Source organism: Canis aureus, chromosome 26 (assembly GCF_053574225.1).
Source record: "Canis aureus isolate CA01 chromosome 26, VMU_Caureus_v.1.0, whole genome shotgun sequence".
Taxonomy (NCBI): domain Eukaryota; kingdom Metazoa; phylum Chordata; class Mammalia; order Carnivora; family Canidae; genus Canis; species Canis aureus.
The window spans coordinates 9037234-9053329 of NC_135636.1; the positions used below are offsets into that span (position 1 = coordinate 9037234).

The window sequence follows — 16096 nt, forward strand, 5'->3', positions numbered from 1 at the left end:
CACAGTATAAAATATTATCTTAAAACATAAAGTGAATCATACCTTTACCTTGTTTGAATCCTCAATGGCAGTTAAAGCACAATCCAAACTTTTCACAACAGCCAACAAAATCTCTGGATGACCAGACCCTTGCTTAGTCCCAAATCATCTCCCCTTTAACATGCATTTAGGGGCTGATGCTAAAGCAACCACCAAGTTCTGCTGATTTTTATTCTGCTGTTCCTTCTGGTGCCTTTTATTGTTCTGCTTTACTGCTGTAACTGAAGTGGAGTGGGCCACTGATCTCAATTCCTCTCCCCTGTAGTAGAGTTCTGTGTCTACCTCCTTTCCACAGCCTTGTGGTAGACAGGAGCATTTCTCTGCCTCTTGGATTTGGGTTTGGCCATGTGATCTACTTTAGACAATGGGATATTAGTGGATTTAACACAAATGCAGGTTTGAAATGTATTTCCATCATTGACATGACTTCTTGTGCCTTTCATCCTGGAAGGAATGTGTCTCAGGAAGTCAGTGGTCCAAAGAGGATGAGAGACACAAGGAATAGTCCCGTCTGAAGTTTAGATCCAAACCTAGATCAGCCAACACCTGTCACCTTGCAGATGCATGAATGAGAAATACATGCTAATGTATGACAGGCTGCTGAGTTTGGGGATGGTTTGTTATGCAACATTATGGTAGCAATAGCTAACTTATACAGCTACCCTAGTCCAGGTCACTATGTTTTCTCTCTCCTGCAAATGTCTTATAGCCAGTCTTACCTATCATCAGTCTGATCTGGCTCCCACCCCTTCTCTATATAGTAGTCAGAATCTTCTTTCTAAAAGGCGCATATAATCACAACACTCCCTCCCTCATACCCTTCAGTTTCCTACTGCCATGGCTCTAGCTCACCATATCCTTTAGCACAGGGTCCCTCTCTGTCTCTTGTTTCATCCCAGCCACTCATCTCTCCACTTTGCCACATCCCTCCTGCTCCCACATACCCCCAACTCCCATCCCGGGTGCTATTCTCAGGTCCTTCCGAGTGTGAAGCTTTCTTGGATCTCAATCTTCTACAAGCTGTTCCTCTTACATTCTTTACCGCTTGGCTCCCGATAATCTCAGGTTCTCACAATAAGCATCACTTACAAGCATTGGAGGTCCCCAACCCCTGCCACATACCATGCAGCTCCTACACCACTAGCCCTTAGGAGGTCATGCATCACACTTTGTTTTGGAATTGCTTGTATAACTGTCTCTTTACAGAGGCTGCAGTTCCAGGGGCACAGGACAGTGTCTGGCCTGCTCACTGAGGTATTCCCAATGGTGGTTACCAGTTTAGCACACAGTAAGCATTCAGTTAATGTTTGATCAGAAAAAGAATGAACTGGGCAGAAAGTATAGGATAAGAATCTTTCTGATCACCTCTTCTTTTTCTCTTTGTGGATTCTGGGGTTAGATGGGTTCTTGCTTGGAAAAAAAATAGACTCTTCCTCCCTCTATTACTTTGTGGATTTGCTTTGCATTTCTAAGGCTTAGCTTAGAGATCTGAGTTTTGTTCTGGCTTCCTGGAGCTTGCCTGGTGACTTTCTTAGTTCTGCTAGAGCATGTGGAACAGACATTCATCACCAAAATGGGACAAGAAGTGCTCATTTCCCAAACTCTGAGTTTTAAAAATATTTCAGGCACTTAGGTAGCTAGCTGGCTTCTGAGCAAACCGCAAGTGCTAAGAAATGTCAAAATCTGTAAAACTGCATTTATTCCTCACTATCAAATGCCTGAACCTAATACCATGCACAAAACAGCTGTCTTGATGGTAATTACCCAATAATTATGACTTGGAAACTCCAACTAGTAGAGATGGAAAAATTGCTTCAGAATTGTCAGCAGATCTGTTGTGAGGGCAGGAGAGACTATTAAACCCCCACAGGCTTCTGGGTTCTGATGGGAGAGATATAGAGAGATGCCATGGGATTACTGTCATGCTAAATGGAAGGAGGCCCCTGAGTGTCCTTACAGAAATGAAGCCTCTCTTTCCCAGAAAAAGCTGGAGGTGAAGAGGGAAGGCAAAATGCTCATGGCAAATAAACCCTGAAGTTTGCTTTTTCATGTACCTGGAACTATTTTTCCAAGTGAGTTGGGTATCATGTCATGAGGTTACACAGATGCCCTACACATGTGGCTGGGCATTGGGGGCCAGGCTGAGGGGGCCTGATGAAAACCAGGTAGGACCCAGGGACTGAAAAATGTGTAATCCTCATGGAAGGATCAAAAATGTTTCCTCCAATCTTTAGTCAGAAATCCATTGTAGACATATAAGGCATCATGGCCTGGGCAGTGAGGAATCTGGGGGTCAGGAGTTGTTTATTCCTTCCAGGTCCTTCTTTACGTAAAGCTGCAGAGCTCACTTAAGCCTAAAAGCAGATCCTGTCCTCTCTTCTAGCAGAGATTCAAACTCAGAGATATATCTGGTCTAAAATCCCATCCCAGTGATGCCCCTCATGCTCCTGTGTCCTCAACCATGCATGGTGGCATTGTGGTGCTCTTTGTTTTTGGCAATAGTCTCCTCCTTCCTACTGTGGCAAGAAAAAAAAGTCTCACTATATTCTCTGCCTATTTCTGGCTGTGACAACCTCTCTGACCTGCAGAAGAGGACTTGGGATAGCAATGCTCAAAGAGTGAAACCCATGACTCCTGCCCACCTCACTCCTGCATTTCTATTGCCTGGCTTCCTTCCCTTCTATTCTCAGACACAGCATGTTTCAGTGCCTTGGCACTTGTAGTCCCCTCTTTCTAGAATGCTCCTCCTGCCCTCTTTCTAATCATTTGCTCTTCAGCAAAGATCCCACCTCCCTGTCCAATGAATCCAGTGATGTGTGCCACTCACCCTATCACATCATTGTCTTCATGAGGCTTTTGCTCCCCCAAGTTAGCACATTCATGTACTTGTCACTCATGAACTGTCTGACTTCCCCCTCACCCCGGTGCATATTCTAAGGGGGAGAGTCTCCTCTATCTTGTAATTCTGTGTTCTTAGCACCTCTCCAAGTTCTTGACACATTTAGCAGCTGCACAAACAACAGTGTTGATTGAAGAAATAATCCTTGCCTTACTTAGTTGTTGTCAGGACTAGATGAAGCCATGCAGGCATGGTGTCCCTAGAGTGCCCCTAGAGTGCATTGAGCACATAGGTACTCAATGAATATCAAGCTATTCCTTTTTTTTTTTTTAAGATTTACTTATTTGAGAGAGTGAGTGCGTAAGTAGGGGGAGGTGCAGAGGGAGAGGGAATCTCAGGCAGACTCCACCCTGAGTGCAGAGCCTGATATGAAGCTCTATCTCACAACCCAGAGATCATGACCTGAGCTGAAACCAAGAGACATTTAACTGATTGAGCCACCCAAGCGCCCCTAAGCTATTCTTATTGCTGTTATCTTCCCTTCTGCTCTTTTATCAGGTCATCCTTTTCCTTTCATTTTGTTCTATTCACATGTTTTCTACCCACGGTGGGAAATTTAGGATCATCGGTGCATCTATCCATGCATGCATCCATCCATCCAACAAATACTTGTTGAGCATGTTCTAAGTTCCAGGCACTACCAGGCATAGAGGAAACAATAAATGCATAGGATGAGAATAGTTCTTGCCCTTAGGGAGATCACCTATCTGGGGGAGACTCAGGCAAAGGAGCAAAGGTAAGCTTTGATGGGAGCTGCTCAAAAATACAGGAACGACATCTGATCCAAGCTTGGGAGATCACATTAGACATCCAAGCTGACACCTAAAGGTGAGCTGGAGCAGACAAAAGAAGCCTCTCGTAGCAGCCCCTTTATCCCTTCTGTGAGGTGATCTGGTTCCAGATGGCCATTTTCTGGGACCCCTGGTTTCCAGGAAAACCAAAAGACAGAGATTGATTGGGCCAAATCCTAGGTCACTACTTTGGTCTACCATTACTAGCAAAGATATAGTCTTTACAAGTAAAGTCTCTCAGAAAATTAAAGTCCATTTCTCTATAGGACAGCAACTTAATTGTTTTTGATGAGAATATTTCCCAACTTTTTCTTGATGACTCAGAATCACCACTACAAATATAAATTCTTTTTACCTGAGCTGAAATATGGCAAAGCTCTCAGAAGTTTGTATGTATGTACGTATGTATGTATGTGTGTATTTATTTATTTATCTCAGAAGTTATTGATGTACAAGGAGTTGCTTTGCCCTACTTTTGAGGAAATAAGATTTATTTTCTTTCTTTCTTTCTTTCTTTCTTTCTTTCTTTCTTTCTTTCTTCCTTCTTTTTCTTTCTAAGATTTTATTTATTTATTCATGAGACACACACAAAGAGAGAGATAGACAGAGACACAGGCAGAGGGAGAAGCAGGCTCCATGCAGGGAGCCCGACATGGGACTAGATCCCGGGTCTCCAGGATCACACCCTGGGCTGAAGGCGGCGCTAAACCGCTGAGCCACCCAGGCTGCCCAAGATTTATTTTCTATTTAAACAAGTAAAATGTCCTGCTATGTGCAAGATGGCAAAGTGTGCAGTGTGAATGGCAAACACAAAATGGATATGGCCCTACATTCTAATAGCAAGTAGATGATGTGGGTACATAACAGACAATGTAGGAAAGAGAATGGATCAACAGGGACATGGAGAACAGATGCTGTAATGTGCAGTGTGAGGCTGTATTTGGGCAGCACATGGAAGGGCTAGAGAGCTAGGCATGTGGTCAGGACTTGAAATATTCTCTTGCCTATGGGATTTCCTCTTTGTTGAATGCCCTCCCAACCAAAGAGATCAAACTATCTGACTAAAATACAAAAAAAATGTAGCATTTTAAAGAATGCTGCTAGGATCTGAGGCTGGTTTTATTACTCTGTCCCTCCCTAAATCAGCTCACCTGGCTGTACTTCCCTGCTTTTTGACCATTTACTTTTTTTTTTTTTGACCCAGGCTCAAAAATTTTCCTTAAGTTAAGATTTTACTACTTATAAAATATAGGATTCTAGACCACATAGCTTTAAGCTAAATACATCATGGGCTTCTTAATATCTCCTAAGTTGTGAATATTACTAAAAAACAAGTAGACATCTTTCTAAAGAAGACATACAGATGGCCAACAGACACATGAAAAGATATATGTCTAAAATCACTTGTTATTGGGGAAATGCAAATCAAAACCACAATGAGATATCACTTCTCCTGTGTCAGAATGGCTAAAATCTAAAATACAAAGATTAACAAGTATTTGCAAAGATGTAGAGAAAAAGGAATCCTTGTGCATTGTTGGTGAGAATGTAAATTGGTGTGGCTACCATGGAAAACATTATGGGGAGGGTTCCTCAAAAAATTAAAAGTAGAAATACCACATGATTCAGTAATTCCACTACTGGATATTTACCCAGAAAAAACAAAAACATTAACTCAAAAAGATATATGCATTCTATGTTTGTTGCAGAATTATTTACAATAGCTAAGACCCGGAAGGAACCTAAGTGTTCATTAATAGATGAATTGATAAGGAAGATATAGTGGAATATTATACTGCCATAACAAAGGATCGGGTCATGCCTGACAACATGGATGGACTTAGAGGTTATTAGGATAAGTTAAATAAGTCAGACTGAGAAAGACAAATACTCTTATGATTCCACTCATAAATGGAATCTCATAAAGGAATAAGCAACAAAAAGCAGAATCAGACTTATAAATTCAGAGAAGAAACTGGTGATTGCTAGAGGGGAGGAAAGTGGGATGCTAGGCAAAATGGGTGAAGGGGAATGGGAGATATAGGCCTCCAGTTATGAAATGAGTAAGCCATGGGAATAAAAGAGTATAAGGAATACAGTAAATGATACTGTAATAGTGATGTAATGGGACAGACGGTAGCTATACTTGTGTTGAACAAAGCATAATGTATAAACTTGTCAAAACGCTAAGTTGTACTCCTGAAACTAATGTAATATTGTGTGTCAACTATATTCAAATTTAAAAAATAAATTAAAAAATAGGTTAACAAAACATTTCCTTTGAATTTTAAAAGTTCAAAATGAAATCTTTTCCACATACTGGCACAAAAACAGACACATAGATCAGTGGAACAGAATAGAGAATCCAGAAGTGGACCCTGAACTTTATGGGCAACTAATATTCGATAAAGGAGGAAAGACTATCCATTGGAAGAAAGACAGTCTCTTCAATAAATGGTGCTGGGAAAATTGGACATCCACATGCAGAAGAATGAAACTAGACCACTCTCTTTCACCATACACAAAGATAAACTCAAAATGGATGAAAGATCTAAATGTGAGACAAGATTCCATCAAAATCCTAGAGAAGAACACAGGCAACACCCTTTTTGAACTCGGCCATAGTAACTTCTTGCAAGATACATCCACGAAGGCAAAAGAAACAAAAGCAAAAATGAACTATTGGGACTTCATCAAGATAAGAAGCTTTTGCACAGCAAAGGATACAGTCAACAAAACTCAAAGACAACCTACAGAATGGGAGAAGATATTTGCAAATGACATATCAGATAAAGGGCTAGTTTCCAAGATCTATAAAGAACTTATTAAACTCAACACCAAAGAAACAAACAATCCAATCATGAAATGGGCAAAAGACATGAACAGAAATCTCACAGAAGAAGACATAGACATGGCCAACATGCACATGAGAAAATGCTCTGCATCACTTGCCATCAGGGAAATACAAATCAAAACCACAATGAGATACCACCTCACACCAGTGAGAATGGGAAAAATTAACAAGGCAGGAAACAACAAATGTTGGAGAGGATGTGGAGAAAAGGGAACCCTCTTGCACTGTTGGTGGGAATGTGAACTGGTGCAGCCACTGTGGAAAACTGTGTGGAGGTTCCTCAAACAGTTAAAAATATACCTGCCCTACGACCCAGCAATTGCACTGTTGGGGATTTACCCCAAAGATACAAATGCAATGAAACGCTGGGACACCTGCACCCCGATGTTTCTAGCAGCAATGGCCACGATAGCCAAACTGTGGAAGGAGCCTCGGTGTCCAACGAAAGATGAATGGATCAAGAAGATGTGGTTTATGTATACAATGGAATATTACTCAGCTATTAGAAATGACAAATACCCACCATTTGCTTCAACGTGGATGGAACTGGAGGGTATTATGCTGAGTGAAGTAAGTCAGTCGGAGAAGGACAAACATTATATGTTCTCATTCATTTGGGGAATATAAATAATAGTGAAAGGGAAAATAAGGGAAGGGAGAAGAAATGTGTGGGAAATATCAGAAAGGGAGACAGAACGTAAAGACTGCTAACTCTGGGAAACGAACTAGGGGTGGTAGAAGGGGAGGAGGGCGGGGGGTGGGAGTGAATGGGTGACGGGCACTGGGTGTTATTCTGTATGTTAGTAAATTGAACACCAATAAAAAAAAAAAACAAAAAAAAAACAAAAAAAAAAAAATAAATAAATAAAACTAAAAAAAAAAAAAAAAAAATTAGAATCAAATTAAAATAAAAAATCCAGGTCTTCACTTGAACCAGCCACATTTTAAGTTATTAAATAGTCTCATGGAGCTTTTGGCTACTCTATATGACAGTACAATATAGAACACTTCCATCATTATAGAAAGTTCTATTGGGCAGGCACTGCTCCAGAGTATTCTATAATTAGAGTTTCTCTAATTTTTGATGAAGACCATGTGCTATTTTTCTAATCAGAAAAAAGGAATAACAAAGTCAAGTTAAGATGATTTGACTGTAGAAAAACCTGAGAGATGATGTGAGGAATGGCAAGACAGAATCAAGGTGAACTTGTATTTTAAGGAAGAGTGACTTTAATGAGAGATATTCAGTATAATAGATAATACTGTCCTCACCTTAAGTACAGGAATAGTGTGTTAACTGGGAGAGTCCACACATGGCCCAGAAAAAGGAGTTCAAAGAGGCAGGATTGGTCAATGTGCTCCAGGATGGTTGTTGTGGCAGAGAGAAAAACCCTATGATATGGGTGGATGTCTCAGATAAAGCAACTCAGCAGCTCTGGTTTTATCCAGCAAATCCTCCTGTTGGGCTTCCACTCTCAACCTGACACCCTAGACTTTAGAGTCTGCTAGTGCCCACTGACACTTGCATGTCCTCTTTGTCCTTGATGCACAGTTAAACAAGTGTCCTGGAGCTTCCTATCTGGCACTTGTATATCTTACTACCATCTGTTTACATTCTAGCATATACATCAAACTCTTGTGAACTTGGTTGATGTGTGTCCCTTCATAATTGCCTGATGGACAACAATGTCACTCATAAAATCTTAGGAAGATTATCTGGAACCCTGTGACCACCCAGCGGATGATGTCCTTTCAGTGGTCAACTTGGAGGACATTTCTTCAGTGTCTATTTTACATGCATCACTTAAAAACATGAAGCAAGTTCAAGATTTAGGACAAGGGCTGTGAGTGAAATAGAAACAAGGGCTGTGGAGAGAGATGCCATTGGTGGTGGTGGTGGGGAGGGTCCAGAAAGGAATTCTGAATGAGACACACCTGGAAGAAGGGACATAATTTCCAATGGGAAGAGGTTGGGATGTGTGCATCTGAGGCAGAGTAGTCTTTAGTAGGAGGGGAAAGATCAGGAGATTCAGGCACAGTGACTCTGAGGGGCACTGGCTTGGCTTTACGCAATGTCTAAGACAGAGAGTAGTCTGGAGGTGTAATGTTTAGGGTGCACTGTTGGGGCTATTGAAGAACTGGCCTTTCTGGTGGGAATCTGTTGACATTACAAATAGGCAAGGCTAAGTGGTCCTTATCCCTGGGCTTAGGGCCCAGGATTAAAACTCATGCTGCTGAATCTCTCATAAAAGTCATCAAAGACATCATTTTCTAAATCAATATTGTATTGTCATGGAAGTTTGGATATCATTATTTGTTTATTGTCTGATGAGCACTCACATGATCTGACCCTGCCTAGTCTCCCAACTGCCTCTCAAAGCATGGGGACCCTCCCTCAGGGTCACTATATTCCATTTACACTGGATTTGCTTTTGTCTCTCCAACATGCCAATTGCATCTCTGCCTTAAAGCCTTTCCACTTGCTGTTCTTTTTGCCTGGAATGCTCCATGCTGCCCCAATTTCCCCATGGCTGTTCTCTCTACTCATTCAGATTTCATGTCATAGTTCTCTCCTGAGAGAAGCCTTCCCCCAAGGGAATGTGGTCTTTCTCACCATGGTATTCCCCAATGTCACTGACAACAGAGGAGAGAGATCTCCACTCCTTAGAACACATTCTGCTTCTTTCCATCTCCTTGTGCTGATCTTCACCCTCTGGTGAAATTTCTCAGCCAAGAGGTAACTTCAGATGAACCAAAAACACGTGGACTTTCTGCATGGATTTCAATTTCATTGCATCTGGCTGGACCTTCCCTAGTTGAAACAGCCATTCACCAAGGAGCTTGGAGGACAACCATCATCTGATAAAATAGGCCATCATATTTTCTTCAGGATACACAATTACTTAACAACAAATTGTGTAGATAGACCTAGGTAATGCTCAGTAGCACATTTAGAGAACCAGCACTGGGCTGGGTGTAAAAACTCTGGAGCACATTATTCTTTTCTTCCTGTGTCTTCCTGTGCAAAAATCTTGAATTGCAGCGTCTTCCTCAGTCAGTCCTCAGACAGTGTCTTGGACAGAATTGCCATCAGCAGAAGGGGAATATTTTAACAAATTGGGAAAGAGGGCCGTACCCGCTGTGTCACTCACCTACACATATATCTGAAATCACAATCAGCTTAGCCTCGAGAAACAGCATGGAGCCCATCATCTCGGGGTCTGACTGTCATCAGATCTCTGGGAGGGAGGAAGGGCATTTTGCATTTTTTGTCCCTTCCTTCATGAATGAAATTATTTTGCCCACAAAGCAAACACACCAGACAGGGGGTGGCAGATGATGGTCCATAGGCCAAATGTGGCCAGCCTACTATTTTTGCATCATCTATGAGTTAAAAATGATTTTTCTATTTTGCAATGGTTAAGAAGAATGAAAAGAATCCTATATCACAGATCGTGACATGTAAAAATCATAAAGAATTCAAATTTCAGTTTCTGTACAGAAAGTTGCATTGAAACAGCCACACTCGCTCATTTACACATTGTCTACAGCTAGGGCAACAGAGGTGGATAGTTGTGACAGAGACCATTTGGCCCACAAAGCCCAAAGTGTTACTATCTGGCCCTTCACAGAATAAGTTTGCCAATCCTGTTTTCAAGGCCTGAATTTCCCCACAAGCCTGATTTTGGAAGGTCTTCAATGAGGAAGAGTTTATCTCTCAACAATTAGTATTTCCACATCACCTTTGCCCTGAAAACAGTGTCCCCAAAGCCCAAGACTTGAAGAGGAATCACAGGCAAAACCAACTCACGTAGGATCCATAGTCCACAGCCAGGGTCTGTAGGGCCCATGGGAGACCAAGGCCAATGAGGATATCAAACACATTGCTCCCAATAGAGTTGGACACAGCCATGTCTCCCATGCCTGCAAAGAAAAGAGGTCACTTAAGTGAAGAGGGGATCTGAGGCTAGTACAGGGGCCTTCCAAAAGGACTCTCTTAACCCTTGATCTGACAGCCAGAGACTTAGCAGCAGGTTTGCTAGCTCATTTGCTAGATGGTTCCCTCCCAGGCTACCACCCTTATTTTCAATAGAATATGTATTTTCAGTAGAAAGGGATGGAATAGAACAGGTCAGAATAGAATGAAATGCACCTTCCACTGAACTGTTGACCTTTCAACATGATCATTAGCTAAATGTGAATGTTTGCAAAAGCCAAATATAGTTCCCCAAATTCTGAAGCATCCTTATAGAAAGGACAAACTCGACAGTGCTATTAAGCCTCTCATGAGCTCACCAACTCATATGTTAGTACCATCTCCCAACTGCTCTACACTGTCTTTAATTCTTTTTCTAAGTAGTTGAGCACTATTAAGAAAAATAATGTAAGCAGTGGAATTTTGTGAGGACTTCTAGGGGACACTGTGCTAAGTGTTGTAGCTGCACACTGTGTTTGTTGAAAACAAATGCAATCTAGCACAAATCAGTCACATAAATTAGAATGGGTGCCGGCGAAGGGCATGGCCATCTGGAAGGGGCATCCATCTGTGAGCTTGGTTTTGAAGGAGGGGAGGCTCTGCCATACACTGAGGACTGACCTGTGGCAACCACCACTGCCAGGGTCCTGCAGCTGGGTAGACCATAGGAGTCTGCCTTCTCTAAGTTTTGGTTTCCTCATCCATCAAATGGGGTCTGATTTTCTCTACCCTGTAGAGTTGTTTAAATAAGATAACGTCCCTAAGCTGCTTTGTTTGATGTGTGGCACTCAGCAAAGGTTAGCTATCTTTACATTTACGACTATTTTTAATAATAGAAGGATGGTAACACAAGCTCCAAATGGGGCTTTGCATGCTACCTAGAAATGTCTGCCTTTCTTTTCTTTCTTTTTTTTTAAATTTTATTGATTTATTCATGAAGACACACAGAGAGAGGCAGAGACATAGGCAGAGGGAGAAGCAGGCTCCCTGTGGGGAGCCTGATGTGGGACTTGATCCCCAGATCAGGGTCACACCCAAAGGCAGACGCTCAACCACTGAGCCACCCAGGTGTCCCCATCTCTGCCTTTCTTAACGGTAGATCTTCTTCCTCTGTTCTTTTGATTCCAGTTAGCTTTTTAACCAACAGCGCACTGAAGTCACCCATCACCCTTGATAATTGCCATGTGGATCCCCTAAAGCTCCCCCTACCCAGAGGAGACCCCTTTCTTCCCTATCCCCACCCCCATCTAACTGGAGATCCCACCTTGTCGGGCCACAATGAGGCTGGCCATGCAATCGGGCACACTGGTTCCAGCTGCCAGGAAAGTGATCCCCATGATGACATCAGGAATCCCCAGTGTGTATCCAATGATTGTGACCTGGAAGAAGCAGGAAGAGGTAGTGAGCTGGGGTTGATGCCAGCTCTACCTGCCAGTGGATCCTCTGCCCAAGAAGAACAGAAGGCTGCAGTCTGAGTGGTCTGCCCAGGGGGAAATGTCTGCTCTCCATATCAGTGTAGATGGCAAAGAACATTGAGTGGAGCAGACTGGGACTGCAGGTCAGGGGACCAGGGTGCAATTATGGAATCCATGTTTTCCAACCAGAGATTGGCATTTATACGTGTTCCTTTCAGGTGAGGCAGGAAGCTTGAGAGAGAAGAAACAGTTCCTGGGAAAAGGTGATTTGAGGACAGAATATCTGAACTTAGGATGGTCCTGGGAAACCCAAGATGGATGGCTGCCGTGCTGCACTGGACTAGGTTTGCTCCCTAGTTCAAAAGAAAAGTCAGAAATGGGCAATGAATTCTGGAGGGTTGTGTTTCCTAAACTGGCTTTCAGGCAGAGGCTGTTTTGAGCCATAACTCCACAATCAATGCCAGTCCTTGAATCCTTGTTTTAGCTTCAGAAGAGATCCTTGATGGTCACCTGGTCCAAGGGCCTTATTTTCTGGTTGACAAAACTGTGACTCAGTTAGAGGAAGTGGCTATGACAGCTGGGATTATGACTCCCCAATTCCTCATGTCTTTCCTTCATGCTCTTTGCCTTGTGGCTCTGCTATTCTTCTCACTAGAGCAGGTGGAGTATAGTTTCTCCACTCCACTGAGAGTGAGCAAAAGCCACAGGCCAAGGCAATGTTTCCACTGGCCCTCTGGCATTCAAACAATCTGCCATGAGAAGAGCATTACCCAGGTAGCCACAGGTCCACGGACAATGAGCCAACATATGGAGTAGACATGAAACCCACCCACGGCCTGAATCAAACACAACCATGCTGTGGCCTAAAGCAGAACTGCTCAGTCAGTGCTGGCTAAGATTCATCCACACTCAACCTGCAGATATGTGAGCAGAACTTCTTGTGATTCGAAAGCACTGAGTTTAAGGGTTGTTTGGTATGCTGCTTATTGAGGCAACAGCTGACTGACAGTTACAGGGCTGAAACCACACTTGCTATTCCCCTCCGATTGAGTGCATTTTTTCTCTCTAAAGAGATCTAGCAATGCCATGGGGTCCTCAATACACTCACCATCCACACCATCATGTAGGAGAAAGCTGCTATCCATAATGTGGAAGAAGCAAATGTCACCATAAACCATTTTTCCCAGCGGGGCTTGTTGCAGTTGGGTACAGTGAAGTATAAGACAAAACTCAGTGGCCAGGTGAACACCCACTTCACTGTTTCCAGTTTTCCAGCTGGGAAAATAGGAAAGGCAAAAAAATTTAGTGAGTTTATTTCTCTGTTTTACCAGCCCTCCATGCTATTTTCCCTAGACATTTGTATCCTAATTGATGACCTGTGAAATAAGCCTTATTATGTTGTTCTTTTCATAAAAGACACAAATAGTTTTCCACCAGCGACAAAACCTGGTGTACAAAATCAGGCAGGATAAAAACAATTATCCGCTGCTCACCTGCTAGCTAGGCACCCAAATGACAGAGGAGTCACTTCTGAGTGCAGGGGTGGGAGGATGGTTTGGCACATAGGGCCAGGTGGGAAAGGATGAGGAAGATTCTCAGACACAAAGGGAGAGGAGTGTGTGGGGTGTGGGTGAAGGTCGGGGAGGGGAGCTGGAAGACCACCAGTCTTTTTGGGGTCTGTTCTCCCCGCAGTTAGATAACAAAGATCTTGCAGATTATAAGGTGTCAGTGGTCACAGCGCCACCTAGTGGAATTGCTCAACATTGTCTGTCAACTCACCAAAATCTTGAAAGAGGATTTGAAAGATCTCAAGGTTGTCAAGGTTGCTTGGGAGTTTGTATCTCACGCTAATGTGAATTTTCAAATTAGTCATTGATTTCTGGCTCTCTAAATACCTGCTGCCATGGATGAGGTGATGGATCGGCTGGTAATGACCTGATCCTATCATCTCTGTGTTGCCTGAACTCTATGTCTCAGACACCCATAAATGCTTATTTTGGTGACTATATTGCCATGAGTTCCTTGTAGCCTCAGATCTCATAAACATATCAATTCTCCTCTACCCTTTATTACCATCCTGCTTAAGTGCTAATACCTCTGGTAAGAAATATGCATTGTATATTGTATATACTCCCTGCTTCAATGGAGATAACATCTCTGCCTTCCAGAAAGTTCCCCCAGCTTCTTTCTAGTCAACCTTCCACCCTCTACGGTCATAGGTTAGTTTTTCCTGTTATCCACCTTCAAATAAAGAAAATCATACAGTATGTGATTTTAGTCAACCACCTTCTTTTAGTCAATATGTGTTTTGAGGTTAATTCGTGCGTGTGTCAGGAATTCATTCTTCTTAATTGCTGTGTAGTGTTCCATCCTATGAATACACAATTTGTTAATCCATCCTCCTGTGGATGGGAATTTGAGTTCTTGCCAGTTTTCAGGTATTACAACTCAAGTGGCTATGAGCATTTTTGTACACTTTGTTTTGTGGGTATGTTTTTATTTCTCTTGGGCAAAGACCCAGGAGTAGAATTGCTGAGTCACAGGGTTGGTGTTTATTTAACTTTGCAAGAAACTGCCAAGCACTTTTCCAAAATGATTGTCCCATTTTATACTCCTACCAGAGTTGAGGCATTTTTTAAATTATACTTTGCACAGTGATTAATAAAATGTTAAATGAAATTTATTTTGTAATTTTATGCCAGTATCCAGCACTTTTCCAATTAGCTGCTATGCGGATATGAAGATGGGAATGGATGGATGACAACATCGGGACTGTCTGGCTGGATTTCAGAGCAAGAAAGCTATCAGATGTTTTCTGTGAGGGGCTTCCAAATGCAGTAGAATCCAGAGTACAGTAAGACCCTTGGATCCCATAGGCGTCCTGATTCTGCAGGCTCTTAAATCCAGGACTGTGGTGATATCATTTATCCATCTGAGGCTCTGGGGATCCCCTCACTGGCCTTCCAGTCTTGCCGATGCCCTCACACAGAGAGACTTGGCCCAGTTTAAAATACACACCCCATCAAAGTTACAAAGCGATACTCAAATGGGAAGAGAAATAACTGCAATCTGGCTCTTTGTCATTCTCCAGAAAATTAAAAAAAAAAAAAAAAAAAAAGGAAAGAAATCAGAACTTAAGACTGCAGGAGCTTAGAAAATGATATTGATTAAGTAAAGCTGCAAGCAGTACATGTGAGCACCAATGGATTTTGAGATTTTCCTCTTAGCTGCTTTAGAAAATTCTGACTTGACCCTGGAGGGGCCTTATATATGTGCCTTCATGATATATGTGCTTTCTATCAGTTATAGCTGCATTGTAACAACCACAAACTTACAGTAGAAATTCAATCAGTATCATCTGGAAGCTACCTTTAAACATAATGTAACAAATATAACTCCTTGAGCAAACCAACTGATACAGAAATGTGCTTTTTAAGTGATTATGAGGAGCAGGAGAAGTCAGAAAAGGAACATACTTATATTTTGGTGTATTCTTTTCAGTCTTTTTTTTCCTCCCGAAAAGTGTTTTTACCTATATGCACATGTAAATGCTTCTATTTCTGTTACTCAACAGTAAGACTTTCCTTCATGCGAGGGATAAGAATATATATATATACACACACAAAAGAATATATGCACAAATTATACTATGCATAGGTGTATATAATTCACATATATGTCATGTGTATTTACCTCTACGTATATTATATACATATATAAGCACAGGGATGTTAATATATGTGCACATTTTAGCTGACCTAAATTTCCACTTCTGAATAAAGGGGTAGAATGGCTTCCTTTCTCTTTGAATCAACAGTATTTCTGGACATTTTGTCATCTTTTCTTCTATTGCTATGTGGTCCAAACAGAGCACCCTGCTCCACCAGGGGCAGGTTTATTCCTTCACTCAACAAATATTCATTGAATGCCGCCCCTGCCAGTCTGTGCCACGTGCTGCTCCAGGTGCTGAGGATAGAACAGCGAGTTAGGAAAATCAGACTCCCTGTGCTTGAACCTGATGTACCAGTGATTATGTGATTTCTCGGAAGGCAGCCAGCAGCTGGGAGATGAAGCCAGTGACATGAAGCGGGGACTCTGAGCATTACAGTATCCCTTTGAGTG

General features: G+C 42.2%; 1 protein-coding gene and 1 long non-coding RNA gene across 3 annotated transcripts in view; one reads left to right on the forward strand and one right to left on the reverse strand.

Moving 5' to 3' along the window:
- The window catches only part of SLC24A3 (solute carrier family 24 member 3), a 481089-nt gene that overhangs the window by 16867 nt on the left and 448126 nt on the right, over positions 1-16096 (reverse strand). For both annotated transcript variants that reach the window (XM_077872013.1, XM_077872012.1), the window contains 3 exons: positions 13083-13249; positions 11824-11938; positions 10395-10507 (listed from right to left, as the gene is read on the reverse strand). In XM_077872013.1, the coding sequence (XP_077728139.1) occupies positions 10395-10507; positions 11824-11938; positions 13083-13249 (395 nt within the window). The remainder of the gene's footprint in view (positions 1-10394; positions 10508-11823; positions 11939-13082; positions 13250-16096) is intronic.
- LOC144297867 (uncharacterized) lies at positions 7635-8834 on the forward strand. The gene is made up of 2 exons (XR_013364764.1): positions 7635-7784; positions 8204-8834. It is a non-coding gene; the product is annotated as an uncharacterized LOC144297867 (long non-coding RNA).